Source organism: Tiliqua scincoides, chromosome 5 (assembly GCF_035046505.1).
Source record: "Tiliqua scincoides isolate rTilSci1 chromosome 5, rTilSci1.hap2, whole genome shotgun sequence".
Lineage (NCBI taxonomy): Eukaryota > Metazoa > Chordata > Lepidosauria > Squamata > Scincidae > Tiliqua > Tiliqua scincoides.
The window spans coordinates 58,627,745-58,651,244 of NC_089825.1; the positions used below are offsets into that span (position 1 = coordinate 58,627,745).

Below are 23,500 nucleotides of genomic sequence, written 5' to 3' on the forward strand. Positions count from 1 at the left end.
TCCTGGAAATATATGCATAATGTTGGTGTACTGTTTGGTGTCCTCACTCTGAAAACTGATAATTCTGTATAGTAAATCAACAGCACAAGCATATGTATGCCTAATCAGAAATAAGGCTGGTTCGGTTCAGTGGGACTTACTCCCACTTACTCAGTGTGTATAGAATTGCAACTTAAGAGTCTATAATGACTATTAAGACTTGTTCACCGTACAGCGTAATTAGCAGTAACATATTCTCCACCGTGCAGCGTAATTAGCAGTAACATATTCTCCATCTCTATTATTTACTTAAAATAATCGAAACAATGTAATTAGATTCCCATGACTGCAACAGTCCCTGTGATGTTTTAATAGTTTTGCCTCACTGGAATTGCAAAACAGCTGAATTCTCCATAATTGTTTGGGTTTAAAGGTAGAAACTTGTAGAGTTCAAAGGTAGAAATTTTTAGATCAGGGATGTGGCATATCTATTCCCCTTGAGAGGAAGTTAAGAACTGTGGGTGGGGCTATAGTACATGTTTTACCTGCAGAAAATCCCAGGTTAAATCCCTGGTATCTCCAGGTAGGGCTGAGAAAGATTCCGGTCTGAAATGCTAGAGAGCCACCACCAATCTCTGTTAAGAACACTAACCTAGATGAACTAATGGTCTCAGTATAGGGCAGCTTCTTGTATATCTCTATGTATGCTACCCTGAGGAACTTGAAGCTTCTTATTATCCTTGAAAATAATGTGATTTGAGGATTCAAAAGGCGCATCCATGGATTCATAACTATTGAAAGGGGCAAATGCATCCTACTTATGAACAGGAGCCAGGATGGTGTAGTGGTTCTGGAGTCAAACCTGGAGGAAGACCCAGGTTCAAATCCCTGCTCACTGAGCCATGAACAGAGGTCAATCAATATAACAGAAGTACTCCTTTGAACATAGCTGTGGATCACTCTGATTTCCACTCCAGTGTTCACAGTTGTCAGCATTCAGACTCTTGACTATTCTGCCATCCAGCAACAATGAGCACCATCCATTAGAAGCTGTCCAAGACTCACTGACATTAAATAAGAATTGCTGGGTGGCTTGTGATTGCTGCTAGACAGATGAGATTATTGTCAGGCTTTACTGCTGGTAAGTTTTACTTGACATGGAGCACTTGTAATGAAAAGGTCTGAAATCTCCTTCAGAATATCTGGGTTCAAGACATTTTATGCACACAACCACCCTAGGAAATTAGGATGAAAGAGAGCGATGTGCCCAAGGACATTCATGAATGAAAATTTCAACCTTGAATTCAAGTCTGCTGTGTAACACTGGCTCACTCATGCATCACGATCTAGAGCAGCGGTGTAGAAGAAGCATGAACTTTACAACTAATTGAAAAAAAAAAATCATGAGTGCTGGGATGGTGTAGTGGTTCTGATGTTAGACCTGGAAGATTCAGGTTCAAATCCCTGCTGTCACAAGGCTTCCTGGGTGACCTTGGGTCATTCACTATCTCTCAACGTGACCTAACCTCACAGGGTCGTTGTAAGGACAAAAGTAGGGAAAGAACCATGTAAGCCCGAGTTCCAAGGAACCCTGAGTTCCTTGAAGGAAGGGCAGTTTAAAACTGTAAAAAATAAAACAACCTTCTGAATCACTAAAAATTCTGACCAAGTAGCAGCCCTAGAGATATTTATTTATTTATAGCCAATTTATACTCCACCTTCCTCCCCAATAAGGGGCACTCAAGGCTGCTCTTATGATTGTGCTCATGGATTTGAGCACCACACCAGCACCTGGGCTTAATTCTGGACAAGCTGAAATACAAGGAGCCCCATGCTGCTGAAACTCTGAGGATAATCCTGTTGTACTTCCAAGTCAGGTCACATAGCTGGAAGCAAGAGAATGATCAGTGGAGAGGTGCAGAGCAGAACCACACAATCAGGGTGTGAGGCTGACCCCAAGTTCAGAATTCTAAGCTGTAATGGTCTTTCACAAAATTATGTTGTACTTACAATGTCAAACTTCTGGGTGATGTTCCCTTGGACATCAAGTAAATACACTTTGCCATAATGTGTTCCAAGTGCCAAAAACTGAGGAGAAAAAGAGGGGGGGGGAGAGCATAACATAACAGTTAAAAAGGAAAATTCAACAGTGTATTTCCAAGATGCTTCATACAGCAGCATGCAGGACACTCCAAAACCATGGGGTAGCATCCCAACTAGCGTTTCTGTCATCTGAAACTCTCTCCATGAAGAGAAGAAGCAGCTTACTCATGCAAAGAGTTCTTGCGCAAATTGATGGGGTCCTTACATGAGCGCAGCTCTATTTCCTTTCACTAAGGGCACAATCCTAACCCCTTATGTCAGTGTTTTCCAGCACTGGTATAGTGCTGCCAATGGGACATGTGCTGCATCCTGCAGTTGGGTGTCATTCATGGAGGCCTCCTCAAAGTCAAAGAATGTTTGTTCCCATCCCTCAGAGCTGCATTGCCCTTATGCCAGTGCTGGAAAGCACAGACATAAGGGGTTGGAATTGCACCCTAAGGCATCTTCCAACAACAAAGACACTAGCCTGAATATTACCCTTACTTCATGTCTGAAAGTCATTTAGTAGCAATAATCAAAGGGGAACCTTATTTTATTGTGGTTGTGCAAACCAGTTGTCCAAACGAGTCATTCCTTCGCCCTCAAAATCTAACTATGCAAGTAGTTTTGCATTGTCAGGCTACTCAATGTACGTTGTGGACTATGGCAGCAAATTAAAACTGTAAAATGGAAACAGGGGCTTTAAATCAACCACATACCTGAAAACGTAACAGAAGAAATAAAGCAGTTAAAAGTTCTCAATCAGAGCAGTAGAAGACATTGAAACACAATGTTTAATCATTTGGGTTGCTGTACTGAAGAAAGCCATTTCTCCACTTCTATTTCCTGTCACCCTTAAGCTTCAGCATGACAAAGGTGATAAATGTGTGCAGGGACGTGGGGGTGGGGAGGAGAATCAGGCCTGTGAGCAAAGTTGCCCACCAGTGGTGTAGCTAAGGCATCTGACACCTGGGTGCACAAAATTTTAACACCCCTCCCCCATACAACATCTTTAAAGCCTCTGAAATGCACTTTCAGTTTTTGGTGAAAACTGGAAGTGTCTTTCAACGCCTTTAAGACAACCTCTCAAGGTATGATACCCAAGGCAATGTACCCCCTGCCCCCCTAGCTATGCCACTGCTGCCCGCTCTGTCCCACAGAGGAGCGAAACTTTCCCAAAGTAGCTGGAAAGCTCAAAATCAGGGGAAAGAAGCTTAGATCCTAGGAGTAATGAATGAAATGAAATGAATGGGCCAGGCCAGAGGCTGGGACACTGGTGGAGAGAGAAACAATGTGGGGTGTTCAGTGCCACTACTACCCTTCTAACTTCATGTAGAAAATGAACTTAGCTAGATATTGCACAAAGTTCTGTGTGACAAAATAAGACAAGATAAACAGGAATTTATTGTTTTGAATTAAACCTCCATGTTAACCCCATAACCAAAAAAAATGGTTGGCAACCTTCAGTCTCGAAAGACTATGGTATAAGTCTACAGCACCTGGTATTCCTAGGCGGTCTCCCATCCAAGTACTAACCAGGCCGGACCCTGCTTAGCTTCCAAGATCAGACAAGATCAGGCATGTGCAGGTAACAGTTGCTGTCAACCCCATAACCAAGGCATCCCTAAAGTCCCTATAAACACAGACGTTACCTCTGTACATTTGCACACCTGTGACCATTTTTCATATCTACAACTATTACAGCACAGCCTGCAAAAACAACCTTCTGTACTTACCCATTTGCCATTTAGCATATAGTCAGAAACATGCCTGGAAAAGGAAGGTGTCTTTTTGAATAGGGTCATCCCATGCAAATAGAGAGAAGTTGCCAGTGCAAATCAAACAGCCTCCTCAGGTCCAACAGTTACCCTCTCAGTTAGACTGTGAGGTAGGAAACCCACTGTGGGTTCAAGACTGCAGGGTGGAGAGCACATAGGGCTGAATGAGCTCACACGCTACTCAAGATAATGGAGAAGAGCTCTAGTTGTTACTTCAAGATGCAACAATAAGCAGGAGTCATGAAAAATAAATTGGCAAACACATAAGATATTACCCTACCTGCTGCATTGTGAAGATGAAAGAAAATTAAACAAAAAGTTTGGTGCTGCTTGCTACAGAGGTGGGTGAGCTTTTCTCCCCCCCCCCCTTTTAAGCATTACTCAAGTGGTCAGGCTCCTAAATTCTCTGTATTTCATTGCATGTGAACATGCTTCATTGCAGCCTATAATGAAATGCTCACATTTACAGGCCCTACTAAGCGTGTCAGTCAAGCAGCACAATCTTTAAAAAATAACCTTACAGAAAGTCAAGGTTTAAAAGGATTTATCAAAATGGAATTGCTTAAAATGAAATTTCAGTTCAGGCACTTAAAATATGAAGCCACATTAAAGAGAAGTCGGGAGAGAAAGAGAGAGAGAGAGAGGAGAGAAGGGGTTCATTAGAAATTCATCCCCTGCAATGCCTTTCACTCCTGCAAGGTTGCCTTTTTACAGGAAGAAAAAAGTCCCCCGGGTAAAAAAATCAATACTAGTTAATAAAACATCAGGTGTGCAGACATAACTAGGTATGACTATTCCACTGCACAGGCCTGCCTGAATGCACCAGGTGCCATGACGATTAGTCATCCAATGCAGACAGCGAGTCCAGTGAAAATATGATGTTTTAGCATTGAAAGGGGGGAAAAAATAATTCTGGAGGGAAATTAGTCTGAATATATGCCAGTCCTCGGTACACAGAACAAAACCAAATTGTTCTAATCAGAACGTACATCTATCATGCAAGCGATAGTTTTATTATGATGACTCTCATATTGTTTGATTTTTTTTTAAAGGATACACACTCCACCTTCAGTTTTTTGCCTTGGCACTGTAAGAGACCAATTCCTAAAAGACACCTACGCTCCTGCTTCTAACATTATTGATCCTTCTCATAAATAGTGTAGTTTGCTAGAAACCCGAAAGTGCTCAGTTACTTAAAACAACTTTTCTGCCCTGTTATTCTTTGTGACACCATAATTAGGATAGTACCTAGACAGTTCCAAATACAGAACCTATTTATAGCGTGGACCAAAAAACTTACCTCTGTTTTCTTTGGAAAAGCAAGCATCGTATTTCTAGATTAAAACTGTCAGCTGTCAAAACACCCCTAAGATTTTTCTCCATTCATTCAGTAAAGGCACTTATGGGATCACTGTTGTGAGGTGACTTTCCAATATACTTGGAATTAGATTGTGGGAAGGGTCCAACATGCATCAGGCATGCAAGCAAACACAAGCTTTGCAAATACTGAAGATCAGCTATGTTGAATTTGTGGTGATCCACAATACCAACAAGCACTGGGCCCTTCCCTTCATGAGTCTGCTTCATGTTCCCTTCATGTTCGTGCAATGCAGAATTATTCTGCAACCATAGAAAAAGGAGCGGGGGTGAGAGGAACCTGTACATGTTGGTTTTTGGATCATATCTGATGCACTTATCCTGGGAAAGGTTGTAAAACAATTCCATTCTTTTTCAGAAAGAAAAGGATGGAATTTGCACCTATTTTTTGTCCTTAACTTACTCCCTGTAACTTCAAGTACACACAGGAGGGCACCTTTTCACAATGTTTCCCAACACCATAATATGGAGAGGATGAACATGTATTTACCAATGAGAACAATGTGAAAATGTAGTGGCTCAGGTCTCATGTGTTTTAAAAGTCAATGGCTTGGTTCCGGTGTAATGAGAAATCATGGTTTTCTGCTATGCGGACAAGCCTTTGCAAGTCATTTGCTCACTCACCTCTCCTCTTTTGTGCATGAAGGAAAGGAAAAGCTTTTATTTCCACTTTGAAGTAAACCACAGTACTGTCTTATGCCCTAGTTGGCTACTGTGGTTTACTTCAAATCACAGCTAGGGAGGAAAAAAAAATACAGGATCAAACTGTGGTTTGTTTCCTAACTGATACCTGAAGTAGACCACAGTTCCTGGGATTGGACACCACACACAGAACTGTGGTTATTTCCACTTCAAAGTGAAAGTAAAAGCTTTTCCTCTACTCCTCTCATGGGCAACTGTGCCTGTAATCCTGCAGAGGCTCATTCACATCATGGGATGGGAAGCCATGGCTTTCCTTCTGATCCAGGACACAGCCTACCTCAACTGTTTCAACAATACTTTTTAAGTAGATGTCATATATGGAAATGACATGAGTGAATACTTCTGTGTTACATAAACACAGCACTTAAGCCAGCCCAGTCCACCAAGCCTATAGTGTGCATCAAACCTCTGACACATTTCAAGCCATAGATGACTACAAAGGGAGTCAAAATATGTAATTTTCCTGTAACCTGTCCCAACATACTTCACGTACTTTTCTATACCAAGGAAATAAACTACTGGATTCAGAAATGAAGGGGGGGGGGATTATCCCCACTGCATTCCACTGGAGTGCAGTTTATAAGGGGTATATAAAATAAGCTAACTTGAGCTCCTCATATTCTGGGTTGGGAAGCTTCCCTTCATTCAATCCTTGTGACTGAATTAAGGACTACTGTACGGCTCCCTTGCTTATTTTATTTGTACAAACCACATTAGTATCTTGCTATTCTGTCTTTAACAAGATCCCCAAAGTGGCTAACAAATCCTGGGGAAAACATGACAACAAATCAAAATACATTAAGAGCTGCCAAACAACAGACAAAAATCAACCTGTCATGTTCCTAAGACTTAGGAGCTTGCTTGACCTTGGCCTTTGTGGGATAGTTCAGTTGGCTACACAACAGCCTGGAGCCTTACAAACAAGCCTTTGGGACTTTGGTCACAGTTATCTGAGAGCAGTACTGAATATCTAAAACACAACCCCAAAAATAGCAGCACAGTTTAGTTTTCTGCATACTTGCACCTCTGTTCAACAATTCTTTCTTATGGTAAATTTCAACACACGCACACAAACACAGAAACAGAAACAGTTTAGCCCTGGTTTTACATATACGATTTCACTAATCAGAGTTCTGACATTAACATTTCAGTGCTTATAGACAGAAATAATTGCCTGTATGATCAGCATTTCTGTGTGAACAGAACAGAGTCAGAGGTGCCTCTCACAGAATAACTCAGTGGCAACAAACATTCAACTTGTTGCTTGCAAAAACAGCTGCTGCTATCTTCTGAGTGCAGTTTCTCTGAACTTACCTACTCGAGACTGCTCATGTGAACAGTTATTCACATAGGTAAGTTCTGCCACATAATATTGCACCAGCTACCAGTTAAAATGAATGGCAGAAAAATCAACATAGTACATCCAGTGTACTGGCGGTTTAATAGGCCCCAACATGAACTCTGGGGTAAAATCATATTTTTCTACAACAGAGAAGAGTCCTAAAGAGCTGCATGCTCTTTATGTTCAATTGGAGTCATTGTTAGATATGTCTATTTTTCCCTTTAGTTTGCAAATTGACTGGGTTGTGCCTGACCCTAAAAGTGGATCAGGAACATGCTGCTTCCAAGCACAGAAGGCTTAATGATAAACACTGAGTGCAAATAATTTGTCTCAGTATGGGGCCATTTCAAGTCCAAACTGAGGTAATGTTTATTCATCACACACCTGACAAAAATAATCAAAAAATATGATTGGATAATCAGAGATTTGCCAAGTAAAAATCTGAATCAAAATGTCCATACCTATCCTGTACTTCTTCAGTAAGTGGTAGCAAATATGTAAGTTTACTCATATTCAGGGACAATTTGGAATGGGGATGCAAGAACAACTCATGTCACTTTTTTCTGAACAACGAATTATCTTTGCTTACTTTCCCATATTTGCAACAAAATAATATTACTATTAGAGTGTTGGGCAGTAGATCAACAAGCTTTAGTCTCATTTGGAGATGCTACTTACATGTGCCTTAATGTTTGGGTCAAGACAGAACAAATGTATAATTAATTTTTAAAAATTATTATCCTCATCATTAAAGGAACAAACATTCACATTACCTTCTCATGTACCGTCATGCAACTGGCTACATCTTTCTGAAGAATTTCTGTAACTCCATTAGACAGTCTTTCATACTTCAGCTTGGGCTCTTCTTCACTCTCTTCTTCCTATATTATTAAGAATTATAAAAGAAAAGAGGGACACTGGTTGTTTTTAGGTTAAACTTAAAATCTTACACTCTGCTAGTCCCTAACAGTACTACATAGCAACAGTCATTGATGCTTGGCTGGCCTTGCGCTGTTGAGTAGGGGAAGGAACTGATGTTGCTTGCCTCTAGTGTTGCTTGCCTCCTGTGGCAAACAGACCTGCTGTACCTCATCCTGCTCTGGCGCAGCAAAGGCCCCACAGCACCACAGGCCCCGTCAGTAACCTTCTCCCAGGTTGCCGACAAGGGGATCAGATCTGTTGCGTGTCACTTGGAAAGTGTCCGTGTGCCACTATGACACACACGCCATAGGTTGGCCACCCCTACAATAAGGCATTTAAAGTCACAGTCCTATGCACCGGTTTCTAGGAGTAACAGCCATTGAGCACAGTGGGACTTACGTCTGAGTAGACATGCACAGGATTGCACTGTAAAATATATTCAGGGAAACTAATCTGTGCTAAGTGACCATAAATATACACCCTGAGTTTAAAAGGACAGGAAGGAGCCATATACACTGCCCCTAAGCTCCTCAAAAGGAGGTTGGCGTATACATGCGGAATACAGAAACATTCTCCACAGAGTAATGATTGAGAAATTCATGTGGAGCCTTACGCTGCTTTTTAGACTAATAAGATTGTTCAAATTATAATCAGCTAGTAAAATATTTCTATTTATAATGTCTTCCATAGAGCAGAGAAATGTAAGCAGAGGTAGAAATGCCTGTAACACTGTACTGATAAATTGCAGAAGACCTACATATGCCAAGGAGTTGATGGTCTGCATAGTTTCTCCCTGATGGTCAGTCTGTTTCTCTACTATGGAGTTAATTCTGGGGTAGAAGTGCTGAGTCACACTTCATTAGTTTGCACCTGTTCATCAGCTGCTGTTCATTGCACACTTCATTAGCTGCTACCCTTGCCTTATCATGGCAGGAGATGTTTTGGGCTTGGAGATCATGTACCTGGACAAAGCAAAATCTCAGGGGATTTGCATCAGCGACCTTTTTTGTCATGAAACTGTATAAGAGGGAGCTTGAGACACCATTAGGTGTGGCACATGGTCAGCTGCAGATGAGCCACATGTAAACTTGCCCACGAGAAGGACACGTCCATAGGAGGCACCACTGCTATTTGGAGGAACATAAGAACGCTGTGCTGTGTCTGTTCAAGGGAATTGTTGCTCATCCAAGCTAATAAATCCCATCTTCTATCTCCCTCCCACTGGTCTGTTCCTTGTCTCCGTATCCAAAAAGAATCTTTGCCCTTCTGGCAATACAAACTTCAACTTTGTTCTCACTCCAACCGGAGACTTTTATATTTAAAAAAGTTTTTTATGACAGAATTAAAAAAAGGATTAATATAGGGATGTCAACAATCAACGATGCAGTTGTCTGAAACAATGTGTCAAGATGTCCAGAAAGAAGCAATTTTATTCGGTATACCCAACGCTGAACAAAGTTGTAACCAGTCAGAAAGACTCAATGTCAAATTAGAGCACAGGGCATACATCAGCCCAATTACCTGTGCTCCTTCATTCTTGACAGATGCAAAACAGCTAAAGAGAAAAGTTGAGACTGCCTGAAACTCGGACGCTACAGGGCAATTAACACATAATTGCATTCTCATACATCTTTATTAGGAATAGCACACTAGCAATGCACAAATGATTGGTGCACTCTGGGGATAAACACGGGAAGGAAAAAATTGAATTCTAGGCATCAAGTCATTATAATAAGATCCAACGTGCTGCTGAAGTCTGGACATCAAATGTGCAACCGAAGTGAAAAGTTAATTTCAGTCTCCCAAGTGTTTTGCATAAAAGCATTCATCCACGGACCATTAGATAGTTACTGTAAATAAGTTTTGCCTGTCTTATTTATGAGTGAAAACTAAGTAATTTCTCTTGCGTGTGCATATACAAAAACATACACTTTCAAAATCGCAGCTCACTGAAGCATTCCGCCAGGCTTCAAGAAAAACATGAATAAAGTGAGAAACTTCAAATATTAGGCACACTGATGTACCCATTTCATGCTTTCCTGACAGGTATCTTTTATGTTAAGTAAAAGTCAAGCTAAAGGTGAATTTGAGAGGCTTTTTCTTGGCTGTAAACAAACAAAATGAAAAACTATTTGTAAAATACAAGATTACTCCATTGCTGCAGACTATATATCATCACCTAAATAAAAAGAGAGGAAAAAAAAGCAGCAACAGCATTTGATGAATTCAAGCTTAGCATTTTTTAAAAAAATATACCTCTCCTCTTAGGAGAGGCTTTTATGCAGCCTGAACTTCTAAAGGTAAACACAAGGCCGCGTAAATAAAAAGCAAATCAATAATTTTTGTTAAATTTTAATAATCCTGCAAACCTACAAATAAAACCATCAGCAGCCTGAGTTGAGTTGACAGTTAGCTGCGTTTCTATGACAACCTGGTTGAATAGTACAAGTCTTGACTTGCAGCAAAGCTTAAGATATGAACAGAGTGACATTTACCCCATACAGGAAAACTCACAGCTTTCTTCTTTAAAAAAAATAAAAATCAATTTCTCAACTAACATGGATTTTTACTAAGTATGTGGCACTTTTAATTAAAGACGAGTCCTTTATACGATCCTAAAGGATTCTCACTTAAAAAAAAAATTCTATATCACAGTTGCTTGTGCTGTTTTGACACTTCCCCCTCTTCTCTTGTCACATTTCTGTTGCACAGAAAATACACCCAAGCATAAGACTTTTGAAATAGTTGTCATGCATTCTTCAACTATTTTAACACTGTATTTACATCCAAAGTCTAAACATATATGAATGAGAGAGACGGAGAGAGAGAATTTGACCAGGATCCTATGGAATGACTATGCCCGTCCTGTGGTATTCTTCATTCTGAATGCCTAAACCTCCCACTTCCATGACAAACTGCTTTGACACCCCCCCCCCCCGTTTTTAGTTAGTTCTTGGGATCCTGGCCACAATTCAACACCAAGCATCAATACTTTGTTGAGAGGATGTTTAGAAACTTGAGTAATAAAACAAATAATAACATAGGTCTACAAAATTGAGGGTCAGAAAAGTTTTTCCCAAACTTTATGGTGGTTTGATATGAATTTGAGGTGCTGATTCCAGAAATGGAATCTGTTTTGCCCTATCACGTCAAGTTTGGGAGATATAGTATAGCCTCATTAGTGAATGGTTCAAGCAGCTTCCTCATGAGGAAGCCATGGTGTAGGCTTCCTCATGAGGAAGCTGCGTGAACCATTCACTAAAGAGGCTATGCCGTGTCTCCAAAACTAGACGTGATAGGGCAAAACGGATGCCATTTCTGGAATCAGCACCCCAAATATACCCAGGAATCAGTGTAACATTTAAGGAAGCAAAATGTGTGTTGGCCTGTGTAATCAATGTGCTTCAGCATACTGAAATCCGTTGCAGATTGGAGCCTATAAATGCTAATATATGTTTGATATACAGGTGTGCAACTCAAAAAAAAAAAAGGGGGGGGGGAAGAAACATTTCCAACAAACAGAAAATGTGAGGTTCAGCCTGTAGCTAGGATTTTAAAGAATACAAAAACAACATAACAACGCTATGGCATAACTAATTACCAATTTGTCATAGTAATCAATTTAGGATATATTCCATTTGTTTATTTTGCACACTATTTGCCTTCATACTTTGCATCTGAAAATATGAAAAACCACCAAGATACACGACATGCACCGTATACCTCTCAGCAGTCTGTGGTCATTTCCCACTAAAAGCTCTCCACGTAAAACTAATGCAATTAACTAATGAGATCAGAAAATGGGTTTAGGGACATACCATGCATTAAAAACAAATCAATGGAATGCTTCTCTGTCCATCCCTGTAATTTGGCTTCACATTTTGATACCCAAGTCTCATGCTACACAACTTAAAGACAGACTAGTTTAATATTAGCAGTTTACAGAGCCCTTCATAATTCTTGCCTCATTTATCCTTACAACTCAGGGAACTAGGTCAAGCAGACCGAGCACATATAAAAGGAATTATCTCTTAACTGTAGTTAAAAGATTGGAGGAGGGCATTACCCTTCAAGCGATATCCTCCCTTCTGCTTTAATTATAGTTAATGGCTATGCCAGCACTAATCATAAAGGCTAACCAAGTTCCCCACTAAACCAGGAAATGAGGCTGGTTTAGAATGATACAGTGCAATCCTATGCATGTCTACACAGAAATAAGCCCCTGTGAGCTTAGTGGGACTTACTCCCATGTTAAGTATGCATAGGACTGCAACCCTAGTCAAGAAGGATGGTGTGCTCACATATCTTAGCTACAATTAAGTTGCAAAGAATTCAAGGAGAAGAAGGCAAGGTCCATGAGAAAGTAGTGCATGATTCAGCAATCTGCTTCTGGTCTCTTAACCTTAATTACAGATCACCCAGCAGAAGTGACAAGTTTGTCTTATTAAACTTGTGGCCAAAGGTCTTGAACCATTCAAGTTTTTGTTCTTCTAAGGCAGTGTTTCTCAAACTGTGGGTTGGGACCCACTAGATAGGTTGCAAGCCAATTTCAGGTGGGTCCCCATTCATTTCAATATTTTATGTTTAATATATTAGACTTAATGCTACCATGGTATGTAACTGCATTTGGGGAAAATGTTACACATCTATACTTTTAAGAGGCTACTATGTATATGTTTTTAACAATGATAGTAAATGGGACATACTCCTTGGTAAGTATGGGTAGGATGGCAGCCTAGGGTTGTAAAAAATTTTCTTGCTAGATGATCATGCAGCTTTCAGTCATGACATCACTTCTGGTGGGTCCTGACAGATTCTCTTTCTAAAACATGCGTCCTGGTGCTAAAATTTTGAGAAACTCTGTTCTGAGGGAATACTTTGTGGAGGAAAGAAAAGGGCCTTAAGAAGGTATCAGGAAAAACTGAGAGACTAGCGCTTCACTGCATTAGCACACATTTATTTTGTGCCTACCACCAGGACATGTGAATGGCCCAAGGAAGCAAAGAGCATCCTGGAAATCCCTTCACCTATCCACAACTATTTCATTAACAGAATATACCCACTAAGCCCTAGACATCATTAAGATTTTTTTCCACTATACACACAATATGGTATCTGAATACTTGCAATGTCAAGGAAAAGTTATGAGGGAGTGGACACGTGAAAGAAATTCAGAACAAACCTTCCCCTACATTTTTGTTGTCTTCCATTTGCATTTACTAGACCTGTCAATCAGACAAGTATTGTAGTTGGTTGGTCAGGCTTTTAATCCGTTAACCAATCAAACTGAAGCATACACATTACTAAAACATGTATAGTGGGTGCCAGCTTTTCTGACACCTGAAGAAGAATGCCAAATGATGGTCTCCCTGACCCAATGATGTGCCAGCCTCTGCTCTTCCAACTCGCCAATATTCTAGATAAGCACTCTCCTCCCCTCCACATTTCATCTTCCTCTCTATTCCAATCCAGGGAGCAGAACGAGAAGGAACAGCAGAGAACATAAGAACAGCCCCACTGGATCAGGCCATAGGCACATCTAGTTCAGCTTCCTGTATCTCACAGCGGCCCACCAAATGCCCCAGGGAGCACACCAGATAACAAAAGACCTCATTCTGGTGCCCTCCCTTGCATCTGGCATTCTGACGTAGCCCATTTCTAAAATCAGGAGGTTGCATATACACACCATGGCTTGAACCCCGTAATGGATTTTTCCTCCAGAAACTTGTCCAATACCCTTTTAAAGGCGCCCAGGCCAGACACCATCACCACATCCTGTGGCAAGGAGTTCCACAGACTAACCACACGCTGAGTAAAGAATTATTTTCTTTTGTCTGTTCTAACTCTCCCAACACTCAATTTTAGTGGATGTCCCCTGGTTCTGGTGTTATGTGAGAGTGTAAAGAGCATCTCTCTAACCACTCTGTCCACCCCCCTGGATAATTTTGTACGTCTCAATCATGTCCCCCCTCAGGCGCCTCTTTTCTAGGCTGAAGAGGCTCAAATGCCATAGCCTTTCCTCATAAGGAAGGTGTCCCAGCCATTTGGCACTCCCCCCATTTGCTACCTGAGGCGACTTCTTCAGTTGGCCTCACAAATGGGCCGGCCCTGGTTTGTGCAAAAGTACTAAAGTGTGAGACAACTTGCAACAAAAGATACCACTCACGACATCAGAAGAAATGTCATTGTTTATATATTCTTTTTTTTCTACATTTAAAGAGTTGAAATATCTCAATATCTTAAAGAAGCTCAAGGCAGCATATAAAGAACTCTTATCCTCACAACAAGCCTGTGAGATAGGCTAGCTAGCTAGACTGAGGGATGGAGATGGGCCCAAGCAGGGCTTCTTAGAGGAATTTTATCAGGGGGTACAAAGTTTCTTTTGGGCCCCTTTGCAAAGGGGGAGGGGTGAAACAGAGTAGGGGAGGGTGGTGACGAGCGAGCAGAATAGGAGCGGGGAGGGGAAAAGCAGGGTGAGGGTAGGGTAGAGACAGCTGGAAAAGTCTTAAGAGCCCAGGTCTACCCACCCATGAGGCATCAGTAGTGTCCCCAGCATCTTGTACGGACAATGTCTGAGTAGACAGGAAAATGTCAGATCCCAGGAAATTTCTGGGCCCCCCCCTTTGGCTTCTGGGTCCCCCTTTAGACCCTGGGCCCGGGTACAAATTACCCCCTTTACCCCCCTCTCCTAGGCCCTGGGTCCAAGGTCAACCAACTGACTTTGGGCTGAGAGTTTCCTCAATTTAGACACCACGCTAGTAGCACTGGCTCTCAATACAGCTAATTTCCTCTAACACGGATTCAAAATGAGTAAGTTCAAATTAGTATTTTGGACAAATCTGGGTTTTGAAAGGTGACATAAAAGCCACCAGGTGACTGATATTGATTCTGAATTGTTAGCTTCAGTACCTGTGCTTCTTATTATTAGGGCACCAGAAGTGTCTTCCTTGGGAAAAATCAAAGTATCTGATATCCTGGGATATAAACTGGAAGAAAAACCCTCTTTCTTTTTTTTTTAATGCATCCAAGATCAAAATAAGAAAACTGAAACTTGCAAGTCCAATGTTGAGCTGTGGCCTTCAATCTCAGCCCCACCAATTAAACAGAGAACAACTTTGTATCTGTGAGTTGATTAATCTATCTGTTAAATCAATTAAAACTCACAGCGGATGCAAAGACTACATAAAGCATTGCCAATCAATGAAGGAACTAGTTTATTTATCTCATTAAAATTGTCAATTGATTCAATTTTTAAGGCCCAATAGCAACAAACTTGCTCCCATGTTCATCTCATGGGAGAAAAAATAATTACTTCATTTCATTACCAAAATATGATTCCCCACAAGCCTAATCATCAAAAGCCCATAGCTGTAGAATTGGTCAAGATGGATTAGGACATTAGGTTTTCTCCCAGCAATCTTTCTCTCTCTCTCCCCTTTTTTATTTCCTTTCAATTCATTTTCTACAGAGGATTTATTTAAGCCTTTCACCTGCTTGGGAAAATGTAGTATACACTAAGGCAAAGAATTATGATGATATGGCTACTACCTCTGAATATATATTAAAATAGTTGTATTGAGAGCACAGAATACGATATAGAGTACAGGTGAAAAGAAAGCAAACAACATTTTCTGCTATTCTGAATTGCCGCTAAATTACAGTCACGCTATCAGCGTGAAATACCAACTTAAGTTTCACTCTTGAGGAATCCACTAGCACTGAAGATGAGCTAGGTTGTGGAGAAACAGAAGTCTGACTACTGCATAGTGTTGTAACATCCCATAGTGCTGAATCCACAACCCCTGCTGTGCGGAGGTAATCTGTCCTGGTGCAGCTGCACCCAGCAAACCCCAGGCCTATAACTAAGCGATATGAAGTCACCTGTTGGACATCAGTACCCCTAATTTATGACAAACTGCAAGAGAATAATCTGAAGCTGGAATGAACAGCATGCAGATAATCCATTTCATCCAAATGAAACCTCAGAGCTTCATCTCAGAGCCTCTGGAGCTGAGACACCACCACCCACTCAATCATGATAGGTTTGAGAGTGGCCTGCAAGTACCCAGCAGAGTGAAGTCCAGAACTGGACAGACCACTGCATATATAGCAGGCTACCTTTTTGTTATTGCATCAAGATGCCACCTGATTGCAAAGGCAGGAGTGAAGAGCCTTTGTCCCTTAGCTGCAGAAGAAGTCAGGGTTATACAAATTCATACCCATCATTGAGGAAAAGGGAACAGGCAATACATGCACATGCACCAATTCTCTTTAGAGAGCTTCTGCCCCCTCCCTTTACAGTTTCAGTGCAAATTCTAGCTTCCCTACTTTCAATTAGTTCATACTGCAGGAGGAAAACACACACACACAGTCATCACAAGCAGCACAGATCACAAAAGCCCAGGAATCAGGGCTATTACTTAGTCATTGACTACTACAGGGTCAATGACATTCTGCCAAGGAGGAAAGTGTCTTCTATGTAGTTTGGCATGGTTCCATGAAAAGTTGCAGGGAAGGAGTAGACCATAGAGACCTCTAAAAGACAACAGTCCCTAGAATTCATAATGCTCTCTGTATCTTTGCTTTTGCTCTAAGAAATTACCACATTAAATAACTCACAGGATAATTAACCACAAGGGGTTTTCTTTCCCATTTTCAATCTTGTTTCACCAGGGTATTCCTTGTCATAAGAACATAAGAACATAAGAACAGCCCCACTGGATCAGGCCATAGGCCCATCTAGTCCAGCTTCCTGTATCTCACAGCGGCCCACCAAATGCCCCAGGGAGCACACCAGATAACAAGAGACCTCATCCTGGTGCCCTCCCCTACATCTGGCATTCTGACTTAACCCATTCCTATAATCAGGAGGTTGCGCATACACATCATGGCTTGTACCCCATAATGGATTTTTCCTCCAGAAACTCGTCCAATCCCCTTTTAAAGGCGTCTAGGCTAGACGCCAGCACCACATCCTGTGGCAAGGAGTTCCACAGACCGACCACGCGCTGAGTAAAGAAATATTTTCTTTTGTCTGTCCTAACCCGCCCAACACTCAATTTTAGTGGATGTCCCCTGGTTCTGGTATTATGTGAGAGTGTAAAGAGCATCTCCCTATCCACTCTGTCCATCCCCTGCATAATTTTGTATGTCTCAATCATGTCCCCCCTCAAGCGTCTCTTTTCTAGGCTGAAGAGGCCCAAACGCCGTAGCCTTTCCTCATAAGGAAGGTGCCCCAGCCCCGTAATCATCTTAGTCGCTCTCTTTTGCACCTTTTCCATTTCCACTATGTCTTTTTTGAGATGCGGCGACCAGAACTGGACACAATACTCCAGGTGTGGCCTTACCATCGATTTGTACATTATAATACTAACCGTTTTGTTCTCAATACCCTTCCTAATGATCCCAAGCATAGAATTGGCCTTCTTCACTGCCACCGCACATTGGGTCGACACTTTCATCGACCTGTCCACCACCACCCCAAGATCTCTCTCCTGATCTGTCACAGACAGCTCAGAACCCATCAGCCTATATCTAAAGTTTTGATTTTTTGCCCCAATGTGCATGACTTTACACTTACTGACATTGAAGCGCATCTGCCATTTTGCTGCCCTCACAGAGTCCCTAGATTCTTACCATCTGCATTTACCTACACTTGTGACAGAGCAGCCTGCCAAATTAACGGTGACAGAATATTTGCTCAAGTGCTTTTCCCCACACATATACAACACAGGAAGAAAAAATAGAACAAAGACTCCATATGCTGCAGACAGAAGGAGACCTAGGAATCAATTAACTCCTCTCCAAGTTCAACCATTCTCACCCTTCAAAGGGCTTTCCTGTTTCTGCACTAAACTCCACATACTTTCAGGTACTTCATGTTCTAATATTCCTTCTAGGCATTGCACAGTTGTTAGGAAATGTACCTTTATGTCAGAACATGCCAACTCTATAAAGATCCATGAAAAGGCAGTTCTATAAAAGTTCTGTATCTTTCAAATACCTCCTTCTTGTACCAAATCCCATTGCTCTCTACTACATAACACTCCACTGCTTCCAGTTCACTGCCATCCCTCAAGAGTTCCCTCTTTTCAAGGTGTTTTGTCTTTGACTATCCTTCATTTGGAAGGCATTTGACCCTCAGTTTGACACTCAGGGGCAGAGAGGTATATAGTCCACACATCTATAACAATATTTCGGGATTTTTTTTTTCTCCTCCAGAAACACTGGGTAGCATCACATTAATCCAAATACTGAAATGTAAGGTTGAAAAAGAAGCAATGGAAGAGAAAGAAATAATTCCAACAGTGTTCCATCCACATCAGTGAATACTTCAAGGATGCCACAATTATACACACTGTTGATACAGTAGTATTTCAAATTGCATTTCATTCAGGTTGTATGCGCTGAAGCATTTTTACATGTTATATATTCCACAACTCTCAAATAGAAGACTTGGCACTTTTGGTTAATATTAATAGCTTATTAAATTAACAAATTTTCACTCAAAAGTTACAGATATCAGAAAAACCTAGGAGTAATCCATCTGGCTTAGAAGTCAAACTAACACAATATGTTTTATAATCTCTGTTACATATTGCCACAAATTTGATGTATTTTTTTAAATTAATAAATTTAAAAGATTGCATTTAAATTCCACTGTTATTTAACATACTCATTCAGAATGGTGCATTATTTCTATGCTCTCTTTAAATTACCTTCCCCATTTCAGTTCCCTCCCCATTGCCACTCTCTATCAGATTTTCAATGCTGATATCATGTTATGCCATGTAAGAAAAATGATCTGTGTGTGAGCAGGGCTGGCCCATACATGGGACGGTCATCTCAGCTGAGAGCTTGGCACAGGACATTCGCCGTTCGTACTCTGTCACCTCCTCATCCTGAGCCCCGGATTTGGGAATGGACACCAGAGAACTAGAGACAGTTCCTTTCTACCACACTTTCTCTTCCACTTTGTTGTCTCTTCATTCGCACATCCAGGGAGGAGAAGTAACAGCAGAGGCTGGTGCACTACCAGCTTGGGGACGGACGGACAGCATTTGGGATACCACCTGAGGACCGGAAGGTCTTGAGCCAGCCCTGTGTATATATGGTTATAATTCATCTGGGGGGAAAAAAGACTTGGAGCACATATGGGAGATATGCAGTTTTTGTGTTTCAGCACAACGTTAAAGTTACCTAACTTCCTAGGGTCTGAAAAATGGGAAACCTCTCTCGGGTACAGAAATGCATATCCAGCACTGAAGTTAGCTGTGTTAATCATTAACCATCATTACACCTAACTCTTCTCATCTGATCACAGTTCTGTAAGCATACAATGGGATGGATTTTATTTATACAGCTTGGGCAGTTTCAAGGACACCTCAACTATTCTGCAAACACCTAAGGGAACTTCTGGCTTGTGCCTCTTGAGATGCAGATTTTCATGCCACTGTGGTAAGTCACTTTTGAAATGAAGGGGGCAATCCTTTTTAAAAGCAGCTTATGTTATGCAACAGGAGAAGAGTTTAAGGTGGAAGCAACTAAAATTCCACTCAGGACCCTTTTTCTCCTTCCTTTACACAAGATCTAAAGCTTGAATATATTCACACTTTGGGTCTTCTGTAAAAGAAGGAGAACAGAAGAGCACCAAGTGGGATTTTTAGTTGGGTCTTGTGTAAAAACAATGCCATATACTATTAGCCAAACTCTGTACTCCAGTATATATTGCTCCCGCATTTCCACTTCCTACGTATTCCAAAATATCCTATCAGTCTTAATATGCAACTCATGTTCTGCACACCCTCATCCTATAACACCCCCCCGCAAAAAAAAAACAACTAGGATTATTCAGTGAAACTAAAGGCTTCTCCAATGCAATACTCTCCATAATTTTCTTCTTTGTTTTTGGTGGGAAGGAAGAGAAATGGAAAGATGAAAAATGTATATCACACCTGCAATTTCAAAAATGATGCAAGGTAAAGTTAAGGAAGAGACATGAGTGCTTCAAGATTGCCAGAAATATACTTTTCAACCTAAAGTAGTTTTTTCTCCTGAGAATTAAAATACTATTTTAAATTACTGTTTGCTTATCATATCATGGAAGAATAAATAGTAGCCTGTCTCATTTTTGCAAAAAAGCTTCTAATGCCCCAAATCACATATAAGGCTATAAAATAAAAGAGCACACTGAAGCACAGTTAGGGAAAAGAATCTGGTACAATTGCAAGAATTGTTGACAGAAAAGCACTACTAAAACCTCCATTGAAAGGTTTGCCTGGTGTATGAAGTTATGCAATAATTCTGCTAACTTATATTGAATTGCTTTATATGCATTAATTTAATCGCTTAGAAATATACAGGCACACATATACATAGTGCCATCACTTTCAGGATGCAAACCTTTCTGCACTTATTTAGTAGTAAACCACACTGAACACAATAGTACTTACTTCTCCTAGACATGCACTGTTTGTGCTGTCAAGATGACAGCAATGAAGTGGACAGCTAAATGCTATACAGAGCTACAAATAATATTACATCAGAGAGCATTTTGCAATAGGCATCAGGAACTGTTCCTGAGCAGGACCATTGCAATTACTGACAGATGGACAATGGCAGACCATTATTTCTATAGCATCATCAGCATACATGGCATTTGACAGCATAAAATAAGCAGCAAATATGGGTTCCTTCCCCAAGGAGCTTACAATCTGAATTCTGAGACTGGAGTGACAACAAAGGGAAGGAGGAAGATGGATTTACATATATTTAATTGAATATGTAAATTGGATTTACATATATTTAACTACACCTATTTAGGCTTAATTCTCACCCATGCAAAAACTAAGGAGTTAAGCAAAAGGCTTGTCTGAAGAGTTGATTTTCTAGAAATTGATTCCCTTCATTATTCTGAAGTGAACCCAGGATCCTTTAATTTGGTTAGGCAACATTACTTTGAGAAATGCTGGAAATGGGAAATGTTCAAATGTGATGTTCATATCAGAACAAAACATGCACACTCTCTGTCACCAATAAAAGACTGCCTGTAGAAAAAGAAACCCCAACATCTCATACACACCTGTACCCCAACCCATTCCTCTAAACCAGTCCAGCAGAAAGAAGGGTCTTATTGGAGACTAATCAACTCTGATAGTTGAGAAACAGGCAATATTTTCAATGCTTCCATCTTTGTAAGGTAAGATTTTTGCTTTTCACCTAAATACTAACTGATATAATAAAGTCACTGGGAAATTTTTTTTAAAGAAAAAACTACGTTGAGTGCATCCAGGGGTTTGGGTACCTCCCTCCATGAGATTTTGGACACTCCTTCCTATTTCAAAAGGTCTGTCATGGACAAGGCAGCAGCTGTTCAAGAAATTATTTTTCACATTTTTATGCTTCAAGAAACTCATGTTGGTGTACATGATTCCTTCCCTCCTTTTGTCGTCACAACAACCTTAGGTGAGGCTAAGATATAGTGACTGGCCCAAGATCAATTCAAGAAGCAGGAATTTGAACCTGGATCTTCCAGACCTAAGTCCAGCACCAGGACCATTATACTCTCCTTGCTCTCTATGCAACCTCAAAGCCCCTTTGGTCACACAAATTAACTGTGTGGTTTTCCAGATCCTAGCTACAAACTACAGGTGTGTTCCACTTAAGGACAGGGATACTTTCCCCAATCCCCATTGTTATGCGATTAGGTCATTAAGTGAACATTCAGTCCAATCTATTGCTTTTGTTGTGTAAACAGACACTCCTTGTCAGACACTAGCTGGCTGAACAGGCTACTGGAGACAGATTGCCTCTCCTTTGCATTAAGAGCCTCTCTGTGGTGTAAACAGACACTCTGCTGCAGGTTATAGGAGACACAATTGCCTCATTTAGAGCATCTTTAATGTGCTTTGACCACCGTCATATATGTGGTCCGTTGTTAAGCGGCACACGTCTGTATTCTGAAAGCCATAAATCTGGGCAGTGAAGTATGAAATCCTAAAGGAAAAAAAAAACATCAGTAACTTGCAAACCAAAGTCTCCATGTGACCCCTAGAGGAAAACAAGCTACCTCTTCCACTTGCCAACCAGACTGTGTGGCCAGGGGAAAGAGATGCTTTCAGAAACAGTGGTGGTTGTGGCAACCAGATTTCCCACACTTCTAAACCACACTTTAGAAGGTGGAGCACCATCTCCACTTTTAGCGTGACCCTCGTATACAAACAGCTGCTGATCAGAATTCTTACAGTAATTTTAGACATATTCATCCTATTCTGTTGGTCATTTTTACGTGATTTATTTAACAAGTTTTAGAATTAAAACACAAAGAGAAATAATGCAGGCAGCCATATCATACATTTTGCAAAGTTATGATCCTAGAAACAAACCTAAGTTTGCTTCATAGCATCGTTAAATACCAGGTTCCTTTAAAATCTGGAATGTACAAACACTATTAACATCAATCTTGTTTTCATTTTCTCAAAGCAGAAGTGGAAACAGTCAGGTTTTGACTTCCAACAAGATTTTTTTCTTTTTTTTTTTGCAAAAGTGCCTTGTTTTAACAGGACTACGTGACCATCCATATTTATTTTTAAATATCATCCACTTTGTGTTTTCAGTAGCAAAACAGCCCCCTAATTTTAATTGAAGTTTAACAATCACTTGCCATAAACAATCATAATTTCTCTGTAAATAAGCAATTTCCAAATTCAAAATGAAGAAGAGAAGCCGGGGGGGGGGGCAGAGTAAGAAAAAAAGAGTTTATTATTTTCCCTACTTATTGATAGATTTCTAATGCAGCGTTCAGTCAGGAAGGCGCTTTCAAACAGTCTTACCTCCGACTCATCTGTGGAGTCCTCATTAGACCTGGGCTCCTGGAAACAATATGAAGAAGGAAAAGGTTACACATTCAGACACCACACAATAGCCTAACTAGATCTCCCATAATAGGTAGGAAAAGAAGCCAAATCCACAAACAGCACGTTTGAAGAACGAAGTTTCCAGACAAAGGCTGCTTGCAAAGGATGCCTCAGCAGTTTGTTTTTGGTTTTCTGCCATATTAAACCTGCCCAGGAGTTTCTGGGGAATTTAAAGTGACAAAAACACAGAAAAATAGGAAAAAGAGGCAAAAATTGGGAGGGGGACGACACAGGGCATTCATCACAAGCATATACTGTAGTATTGTATGGCGGCCAGTCTTTTGCATAACATTTTGATGTGTGTTCAAGATGCTCATGCATAAATTTACCTTGATCACTCACTGTCAACTACTGCATGTTTACTGATGTTTACTGTTTGATTTAATGGACCGCACCCCTGCAAC

General features: G+C 40.7%; 1 protein-coding gene across 2 annotated transcripts in view; it reads right to left on the reverse strand.

Moving 5' to 3' along the window:
- Positions 1-23,500, reverse strand: part of VPS41 (VPS41 subunit of HOPS complex) — a 134,384-nt gene that overhangs the window by 102,713 nt on the left and 8,171 nt on the right. For both annotated transcript variants that reach the window (XM_066627387.1, XM_066627386.1), the window contains exons 2-4: positions 23,013-23,051; positions 8,034-8,141; positions 1,990-2,067 (exon numbers count right to left, since the gene is read on the reverse strand). In XM_066627387.1, coding sequence (XP_066483484.1) covers positions 1,990-2,067; positions 8,034-8,141; positions 23,013-23,051 — 225 coding nt within the window. The remainder of the gene's footprint in view (positions 1-1,989; positions 2,068-8,033; positions 8,142-23,012; positions 23,052-23,500) is intronic.